This window comes from Euphorbia lathyris, chromosome 5 (genome assembly GCF_963576675.1).
Source record: "Euphorbia lathyris chromosome 5, ddEupLath1.1, whole genome shotgun sequence".
Classification (NCBI taxonomy): Eukaryota; Viridiplantae; Streptophyta; class Magnoliopsida; order Malpighiales; family Euphorbiaceae; genus Euphorbia; species Euphorbia lathyris.
Window position 1 is genome coordinate 29,339,624 of NC_088914.1, and position 10,502 is coordinate 29,350,125.

At 33.3% G+C, this 10,502-nt stretch overlaps 1 protein-coding gene across 1 annotated transcript; it reads left to right on the forward strand.

Moving 5' to 3' along the window:
- The first annotated feature begins 6,998 nt into the window (after window positions 1–6,998).
- On the forward strand, window positions 6,999–8,420 carry LOC136228800 (wound-induced basic protein). Its single transcript, XM_066017278.1, has 2 exons — window positions 6,999–7,156; window positions 8,114–8,420. Exons 1-2 carry the CDS (start codon window positions 7,086–7,088, stop codon window positions 8,184–8,186), a joined length of 144 nt encoding a protein of 47 aa, XP_065873350.1. The 5' UTR covers window positions 6,999–7,085; the 3' UTR covers window positions 8,187–8,420.
- The last annotated feature ends 2,082 nt before the right edge of the window (window positions 8,421–10,502 follow it).

Consider the following 10,502-nt stretch of genomic DNA (forward strand, 5'->3'; position numbering starts at 1 on the left):
TCTCTTCTTGTACAAGTGCATACTCATCTCAACTTCCTTATTGCCATTCTATGTTTGACAACAAATAGTTTTTTTTTTCTTTTCTTTCATTCATCCGATTACTTAGTTCGATGTTGTTCATAAACCTTTTAAATAGCTCATCTCCTAATTAAGATATTTTTGTATACACTAAGAATCGAACCAGAAACCTAACTTAAACGATTAAAGACTCTTACCACTTAAACTAACCTTAATTAGTTTGATAACAAATAATTGAATAGTTATTAAAAAAGCTAATTAAAATTAATATATTTTATTATTATTACAATGTGTTTTACTCCGTTAAAATATAAAATATTTTTAATAATTAGCCTAAAATTAAATTTGTAGTTAGTAGTTATTCATTTTCTAGAAATTATACTGGCCGTCTGACGCATCACATTATCCACCTATCAGATCAATAATTTGTTATCACATCATATATTTTAGAATATAAGGTTTATTTTTCGAATCTACTGTTTTTTGAATCAACTAGAGTTTAGAATTTTTTTTTGAAACCAAACAAAATGGTATGAAAAAATCAAAGAAGATTCATTACAAACTATAGAAACCAAGAAATCAGGGATAGAAAAATAACTAAAGAAACTAGCATTGGACCGAGCATGTATAGCCATAGCATGAGCCGCTCCGTTCGCTAATCTCAAAATGAAGGTCATAGAATAATTTGGACGTCTAAATAGAATCTGTCTGATATCATCAATAACCACTCACACCTCTGAGCGATCTGAAGCAGTACCAAGTATTTTATCCGTAACAACATTCGCATCGCTCTCAAAGATCATATTACTAAAGTGCTTAGACTCACACCAATCCAAAGCACTTTTAATTACAATAGCTTCAGCAAGAGGGACAGAAATAACACCCGTTCCAACACTAATAAAGCAAGCCAAAAACTTACTTGAATGATATTTGAGGACCATCCCTGCGCCATACCGCTCCACGTCTGCGAACAAGGATGCATTTGCGTTGCACTTAGCAAATCCCACCGGCGGCCTCTGCCATTGACCCTCAACCGCACTTCCATGTCCGCTCCCCTCCCTGCCGACTCTAGTATTGGTCACCTGCCATTCCGCCACCATCACATTTGCCCGCTGAACCACCCCCCTCAACGCCTTCACCTTAGGAATTACAAAGAGTCATGTTTCTATTTTCCCAAATAGCCCAAAGCAATGCAACTATCTTAACCACCAAATTTGCGGAAGTCGTCTTAACCATTTCCAAAGCCCAATCCTCCACCCACTCCCACTCGACCCCTGGACCCGTAAGCCCCGCCTTCTGCCAGCACGCTCTAGAAAACTCACATCCCATGAACAAATGCCATCCATGCTCAACGTCAACCTTACACACCACACAATCAATTGAGATCAAAATTCACCTATATGACAGACGAAGCCGCAAAGGCAAAACTCTAGCACAAAACCGCCATAAGAATAGACGAATTTTAGGTGGAATATCTAGCCTCCAAATCTTCTGCCATCCCAAATGTTGTGCAGTACCCGAGTGGAGAGAAGCTAACCTCCTATATTCTGATTTGACCAAATAGGATCCATTAGAATTAAAATGTCATAGAATCGAGTCATCTCTATTGCTGAACGACACCACCATGTTAAGAATACACTCCTTTTCCCTCGGGTCGAACCATCGCTCAATCTTTCCCCTATCCTAAAGACGGATACCTGGAATAAAGGGATCTGACACAACCCCAACCCGATTCTCTTCCGTGCAAGCTGACTCGATCATTCTATTCTCATCATTAATGAGCCAATGATCTTTCCAAATGGAAATCTGATCACCCCGTCCAATTCTCCACCTTACTCAATCTTTAATGACCTGCAAGGAACACAAAATACTTCTCCAAACTAAACTTGGGTTATTACCCAACTGAGAAGATAAAAAAGACGTGTGAGGATAATATTTAGCTTTGAATAAATGGCTCACAAGCGATATAGGATTCTCAAGCAGCTTCCATCCATGTTTCCCTAAAAGAGCAAGATTAAAATCATAGAGATTTCTCAACCCCAACCCACCTGTATCCTTCCCGACACACAACTTGTCCCAACTACACTAATGAATCCTCCTAGCTCCATTCTCATTCGTTCTCCACCAAAAAGAATTCATCATTTACAAATTACGGGGTGTTTGTTAGAAGGGATATAAGAGGTGGGATAGGGATAAAAAATACGAGATAAGTTATCCCGTGTTTGTTTGGTAGATAGAAGAATGAGACGGATGAGGGATAAGCCTCTTATCCCTCAAATCCTATACCCAGGAGGGGGGTGCTATAAGGAGGCGGGATAAGCTCCTGCGATTTTAATAGGATAGAAAAGTCAATCTTATCCCTCAAATTAATGTTATGTAGTTTAAATAAGGTTAAAATAGTAAAATGTATTATTTTATCCTCATCCCTATTCCACATACCAAACATTGAATAATAATTCTCGACTATCATATTTTTATCATTATCCCAACCATTTATCCTTATCCCTATCCCAACTTTTATCCCTATCCCTATCCCAATAAAATACCAAACGCTCCGTTAAGGTATAATGTTTATTATTTAGTGCGTACGGTTTATTTTTTTTAGATGCTATTAATGATGTAAATAATCATTATTAATTACTATCCCGAAATAAGTTAAAAAATGTGGTTTTGAACTTGTGATAAAATAATATTTGTTGTTTCAGATGATAGCAAAAACAGAAAAGAGTTTTTTAGTAACACAGTTAGGCCTTGTTTGATAAGCCACTTAATGACTTAAATTAAACTATTAAGCACTTATTTAATTTAAGTGCGTTTGATAACAATTATTTATCCACCATTTAAATTGATAAATTAAGTTAAAAAACACTTATTTTGGTAAGTCAAAATATTTAACTTAACATTTTAACTTAAACATTATCAACTAATATTTTTATAATAATTATATCACTCAATATTTTCACCACTTATAATATTCAGCACTTAAAATTCAGTATTTATTTTTTCAGCACTTAATTTTCAGTTTTATCAAACAGCACCTTAGTGTCACATAATTTTTTTGATATTGGTTAAAGTTGATGATGTAGAGAAAGGTATTTATGCCCAAACTTTTTTTTTGTCACGTAATTTATTTAGAAAAAACAAGTATACGAGAATCAAAATAATAACCCAATATTAAATTTTCATTGAAAATCACGAATTGAAGTTATTTGTATATATAAAAAAAAGGGTTAAGGTGCAAAAATGTCCCTAACGTTTTGGGTTAGGAGCAATTTTACCTTTAACGTTTAAAATGGTGCAATTTTACCTCTAACGGTTTTAGCCAATAGCAATTTTATCCCTAATATTGATAATTTGAATCAATTTTAGAAATAATTCATCAAACTGTCTGTTCGGCCATGAATCTTGCCATCTACACTTCACACATGCGTCATTTTAACACTAACAAATCACAAATATATGTTGGGATGTGAAAAAATAATAAAAAAATATACTGTCTTTTGTATGAATTAGACAAAAAATTCAAAAAATTTACCGAATTTATAAATAGTAATCTTCAATTCTATTATTAAATTGCAAAAAAAAAACATGAAATCATTTTTTTTAGAACGAATTGATATGAAATTGGTGCAAAATAAGAAAAAATCTCTGTGTTTTATAATAGTGTCTGAAATTGACCCAAATTATCAACATTACGAGTAAAATTGCTTTTGGCTACAAACGTTAGGAGTAAAATTGTACCATTTTAGACGTTAGGGATAAAATTACTCATGACCTAAAACGTTAGGGGCATTTTTGCACCTTAACCCTAAAAAAATAACAAAATGAAATATCGAGATAGTGAAAAGTGATTGGAAAAATAATTTCTTCGTGTTGCTAAATTTTTTTTTTTTAATATTGAAAATCTCATATATCATATTATCACAAAAATACAATATTCTCAATGTTAAAAGCAGAAAATCAGGGTCCTTTTTTAACTTATCCATGTAAAAGTCCATTTTTATTCAATCCAAATTACCAAATATATCTACTTTTTTTTTTTTTTTATATCTACTCAATGCTACATAATATGCAATGTAATGATGTATTTCATTTCTTTTTGGGCTTAAACCACTATTTGCACCTTCATTTATCCAAAATTTGTCATTTAGCCTATAACTATTATTTGATCATATTTAGCTCCCGATCTATCCCAACCGGTGAAGTTTCACCCGACCTATCCTAACATACTTTTTTTTTTCTATATATCTACTATAGTTAAAAAAATTTAGGCCTCAATTCATAAATCTTAAACTCTAAAAAATATATGATAAACCTAATTTATAAACCATAGTCCCTAAAATATATTAAAAATAGTAATTAACTTAATTAAAATTATTATTTAATATAAGGGAAAATTACAAAACTGGGTCAAATGGGAGGCCCATTTACATATTTAACCCATTTACTCAACCTACTACATATCTAGACTGATTTTGTGTGACTTTTCCAAAATACCCTCAATATTTACGCGCATCTGTCTCCCTCCCGCCCGACTTCGCAGATTCGACCATATGCGAAGACTGCGAAACTAATGTTTGGATGTACTTAATGAATTTAGTTCGCATATGCGAAGCCTGCGAAGCTGAAGTTTGTTTTACTTGATGAATTTAGTTCGCATATGCGAATGATGGATATATTTTGAAGCTAATTCGCGAAGTGGTATATTACAAAAAATGGCAAACAACAACGGATTCTAACATTCAAATCATAACATTATCAAAATTTACAACAAGATTGCCACAATAACAACATTCAAATCATAACATTATCAAAATTTACAACAAGATTGCCGCAATGAACTTTCCTAACTGATCATTTCAAAGTGAACCTAACTAATCCGGTACCAATTTTGAAACGAATGAGTAATCTTGGTGTGCACCATGAGACACATCCATCCCAAAAGGTCTGGACTTCCATTTCTCATCCTAAAAGGTCTGGACTTCCAGACCTTTTGGGATGGACGTGTCCTACGGTGCACACCAAGATTACTCATCCGATTTAAAATTGGTACCGGATTAGTTAGGTTCACTTTGAAGATTGGCACCATGGGATGGACGTGTCCCATGGTGCACCCCAAGATTGACACAACTTCTCCTAACCAACAACTTTAGGAGTGAACGTGTCAATCTTGAGGGAAGTTAATCCCCATACAGGAAGGAAAATCATCTCCCCTGCAGCCCAGTACGTCGCCTTCCAGAAAGGGATGTTACGTATTCAACCACCTTCAGAAAAAAATTAATCGTGTTAGGCAGGGAAAAAGACGATTTTGGCTTCGCGAAATGAAGATTAGCGAAGCATGCGAATGTAAATGTGCAGGGAAAGAGGTGATTTTACTTCGCTAATCGATTTTTTTGCGAAGTCTGCGAGGTCTGAAACGTGAGGATCTATTCGCAGACTTCGCGAACTAATCGATTCGCGAGGTAGATCCATACGTTTCAGACTCTTTCTCTTCACAGATCTTAGCGAAATCATCAATTCACGAAGTAGATCGTCACTTTCCAGGCTCGTTCTATTCGCAAAGCTTCGCGAAACCATCGATTCACGAAGTGTATTCATGAAAAAACGCAAAAAAAAAAGATACTTACATTTTTCGCCCCTTTCACCCCCAAGAGCGACAATAACAATATGATAACATGAGAAGAATGAAGGAATAACGTAGAAAAACCATTTCTTTGATGGTAACAAGAAGAAAGAAACCAAGCAACGAACAGGAAGATGAAAAACCATGACTTCGTTTTCTAGGGTTGGGAAGTTGCAGAATCAAAAGATGAAGAGAAGAAAAAGAGAAATTCATTGTGATTTTGATGAAATGGTGTAGATTTCGTGCAATTTAAAGGAAGAAAGGAAGATCAAAAGTCTTGAAATCATTAATGCATGAGCAACTTTTCGCATAACCAAAGAGATAGGGGGAGCGGCCGTTCGCGAGTGGTGGGAAGTGGGAAGGTTAGGGGTATTATAGGAAAGTCACACAAAATCAGTCTAGATATGTAGTAGGTTGAGTAAATGAGTTAAATATGTAAATGGGCTTCCCATTTGACCCAGTTTTGTAATTTTCCCTTAGGGCTTGTTTGGATGAAGGTTATTTAAAGTAAGGTAAGGTAAAGTAAAGTAAGTGAGGTTTATGAATAACTTATTGTGTTTGGATAGAAGGTATGGTAAGTGATGATTTAATAATATAATTGTGTTTGGTTTGAAGGTAAAGCAAGGTAAGTTTGTATACAAAATTACTTTTATATCCCTACTCTTACTCTTAATTATGAATTCTATTTTTCTATAAACTAAATAAATTCTAATCAAAATTAATTATTATAGACAAATTTTCAAAATCTTCATCTATAATATTTTTTGATGATTCGTCTAAAAAAATTCAAATCGTTAAAATTTCAAACTACAAATAAAATGAATTTACTAGCACACTTTGAATAATGTTAAAGTTTTGTGCTGCAGCATTTAAGTGATAATAAAACAAACCAATTAAAATTTTGTCCAATGTATATTAATATAATGGGTTTAAAAATAGTAAAAGTGAATTTCAGTTTTCTGGCAAAAGAAAAAGGCTCAGCCAGCCATTTGATAAAAGAAGAGGGTATTATTGGAAAGTTTTTCATTTAACCCTCCTTACCCCCCAAATCGGGGTGCATTAAAAACAAGGGAAAATTTACCCTCACTTACCCCCCACTTACTTTACTTCTCAATTACACCTCAAAACAAACAAGTTAACTTTCATACACTTACCATACCTTACCTTGAATAACCCTCATCCAAACAAGCCCTTAATATAATTGTGTACAATTTTTAAAATTGAATTTGTATGTAAATTTCCCTGATTGGGTATACCCAACTTTGTTGGTTGAGGGTTTAAATGGTTGAGCTATGACATGCGCCTAACTTGGCCCAAAACGCAGCCCAATATGAAGGCCTCAAAATTATAAGAGCACTGCCCATGGTTTTTTATTCAAGGAGAAAATTACATAAGCAGAGCGGCACAAGAGAAACCTAGGGTTTATCTGCAACTTCTCAACATCATGATTTACGACGTCAACTCTCCTCTCTTCCGTTCTTTCCTCAGCCAGAAAGGCGGCGGCTCCGATAAAAGGTGTGTTTTACTCTTTCCTCTCTTTCTCTATGAATGATACAGAAAAAAAAAACTACGCATGTGCCAAAATCTAGATGGTGATTGTTCTTTCTCCTATTGCGTGGTTGCTAATTTTAAGTGCTTAATTTGGGAAATTTTGATGGTTCTTGAGATCTAGGTTTTTATTTTTCTTTATCACTCGTGAAATTCTGATATTTAGATTCTGTATTTTTATTTTTTATTATTCTTATTTCACACACACACACACAAAATTCCAGTTTTACAGAATATACTGAAAATTTGTGAATTTGAAGTTGCATTTTTGAATTCATTATCAGGAGTTTTCCTTTTTTAATGAATATGACGTTTAGAGTTTCAATTCAACCAGACTTGTCCTTAAATACGGAAGTCTGGATCCTTACTAAATTGTCCTATGTGAATTTTAGGTTGGAATATGACACACTTGGATATAAAATATTAAATAGAATTCACTGTAATGGATTATACTAATTGCATAAGCATGTTCTTTTGTTTTCTATAGAAAACTAGGTCCATTGACTATGTCATTTGTGTTTGTAATTCAGACATTGAAGAATTAGCTGCACCTCATCTGGTATATTTCCTATATTTTGATTATTGACTAATGGTGCTCTGTGTAATTCTGACATTGAAGAATTACTTTTAAAATGGCAGCCTGTTCTAAATGAGAATTCTGGTTGTTATGTATTATAGTAATTACCCTTGAGATTATGGTAGATGTATTTCTTTTTAGTTGTATTTATTCACGATTATAATTATGATTTGAGCCTTCTCCACTCGGGTATAACTATTCCATGCTCGAGATTGTTTCTTTTGGGTTAATTTATGAACTTGTAAAGATTTATCCTAGGCCATTTCACTTGGTACGTTCTGCTGCATGTTACTTGTCTTGATTTTGCACAGTTTTGGATACAAATAAACCTTTGTTGGGTGTTTCAGGAAAATGGAGGAACAGAAGCCAAAGGAACAAAGACCCAAAGCAAATGAGAACAAGCCTATTATGACCGAGTAAAGTTGTTAAGATGGAGTGACAGGTGCTTTGTCTACCGAACTTTAAATTGGTAGAATGGAGGGTGTTTTAGAATTTTACTATCAAATGCTAGGAATTTTGGATGTCTAGTATGAATGAATGTATTGATGGACTAAGGTTTTCTAGTCGGCAATGAATGTTTATTTGGACACGATTGTTCTGTAATGGGTATTGCATTCTTCAAATCTGTTCTGAATTGAAATTTTATCTTCTATATTGTTCGGAGCAAAATTGAGATGGATGGCTGTGTCATATAGAATTGTAAATTTTGATTCAATTTGCTGTGATTGTTTGCTTAAACGGATGGTAGAAACTAGGAACTAGGAAAACATAGGAATAGGTTAGTGATTAATCTTTTGAAATACATCCTATGATATGTTATATTGTATGAATGATTTGAGTTATTACTTAAAGATAACAACTTTAGCATTGAAGCTGGGATCAATATCATTAAGTGTTAAATTATGAAGTTAGATGGGTGATGTAGGGAAAATGAGAACTTTAATTATTTGAGATGTAATCAATGCTGTGAATGACATTTTATTTGCTGTAGAGGTGGTTGGTATGTAATATGACCTCACATGATGCCTGTTACTAGCAGTAGCTTGATTTTGCTTTAGTTAATAGTAACCCATATAGCCTTATTTTATAAAGGAGGGATTAGATTAAAAGACAGAAAGTGATTATCTCATTTGTCCCCATAGAGATACTTTTTTCGGCAAAACTAATTGCAAAAAGTAGTTTCTGGGCGTGGGGTAGGCGTTAAAATTGTCAAACAGCAGGGTCCCTTCAAACATGATTGCTTAATTTGATGAGGTTTTTTTTCCCGGTTCTGGAAAATGGAAAACCTGTGGCACTCGAATATATGTTTTCATACATGAGCAGCTCTCAATCAACCGTCTGAAGATTTGTTTAAGGTTTGTTTAAGGTGACATGATTAACCTCTTAAATGTTATATGACCAAGTTAGAGGAGATTTGAGCAAATTGAAGAATCCATCATTTCAAACAAGTTTATAAAGCAATATGTTACTTTAAGTAAGTTCAGGTAAATTGGGTTAAAGTAAGTTGAAGGGTCAATAAGTTATTTTAAATGAGTTCAAAGGGTTTTTTTTTTTTTTTTAAATGTTTCCAATGTACAATTACAATAGAGATATAAAGTTAGTTTTATGGTTATTGGGGTGGAGCGGATTTAGTTTTTACATGCAATTTTAAGTTATATGTCTATTAGTTGGTGCAATTTGAAGTCTAATTAGCGAAAAAAAATTCATTGTAAGTTAATGAAATAAAAAAACATTTTTTTTTGCCAATTAGGTTTGAGTTTGTACCAATTAGTAAACTTTATGCTGTTGTTTTGTAAAAAAAAAACTAATTTTTCACCAATTAGGTTTGAATTTGTATTAATTGCTAAACGTTAGGCTGTATTATTTTGTACTCGCCAATAATCAAAGTGCTAAATTTAACAAGATTAGAGCTGCAGGCTCGTAGGAATTATAAATTCCTGAAAATTGCAGTAAGCTTTTGATAGATTAGATTAAAGTTTGACAATTTCTTTTATGGGATCTCTTTTTAGTTTAGTGGTGATCAGAAGCAAGACCAAAGAGGGAAAGCTAAGCTTTTTGAAAGCAGAGGGAGAAGAAGACTTTAATAGTCAAACACCAAAAGATAATGTAGTAAAAATGTCCCTCCATAAATGCATCAAAGAGAGAGTGTAAAAAGACATGTAGGACCCTTGTAGGGTGAAAAAAGAAGGCATGCACTTGGGTAAACATGAGTGCTTTCCCATGTGCAAAACCTTCTATTTCCAATTTCCTATCTTTTTTTTTTTTTTTTAAACCTATCTATAAATTTTAGTACTATGATTATCTCGGGTGAGAGCTATGGTTATGGGAGTTGATGTGAAAAATAGTGTAATTATAAGTTTAATATCTATCATTTGTTAGAATTTCAAATCTAATTAATGAAAAATAAGCTATTTTTCATTTGTAATTTCATATTGGTCATTTACGATCTCTATTGTTCTTATCCAAAAAGGTTTGCAACCGTGCGTTTTTTGTTAATAAAAAACTATTTTTCATCAATTAAGTTTGAAATTGGATCAATCGGTAAAAGTTAGATTTAAAATTACAATATTTCTTATTGGAAGGTTAAATTTATTTTTCTCCAATAATTTACCTCATAAATTTATAATCATTTGCTAACTGCAAATTACTCTTCTAACATTTCAATGGAGAATGGTGGACTCTATTACCTACTGCTTGTGGTACCAGTCAATGGAATTACTTACCACAGTTAAAAAT

Bases quoted from the DNA above. Each gene is read 5' to 3' on its own strand.
- LOC136228800 (XM_066017278.1), top strand. From the start codon at position 7,086: ATGATTTACGACGTCAACTCTCCTCTCTTCCGTTCTTTCCTCAGCCAG. The intron at 7,157-8,113 runs GTGTGTTTTACT...TGGGTGTTTCAG, and splicing joins GGCGGCGGCTCCGATAAAAG to GAAAATGGAGGAACAGAAGC.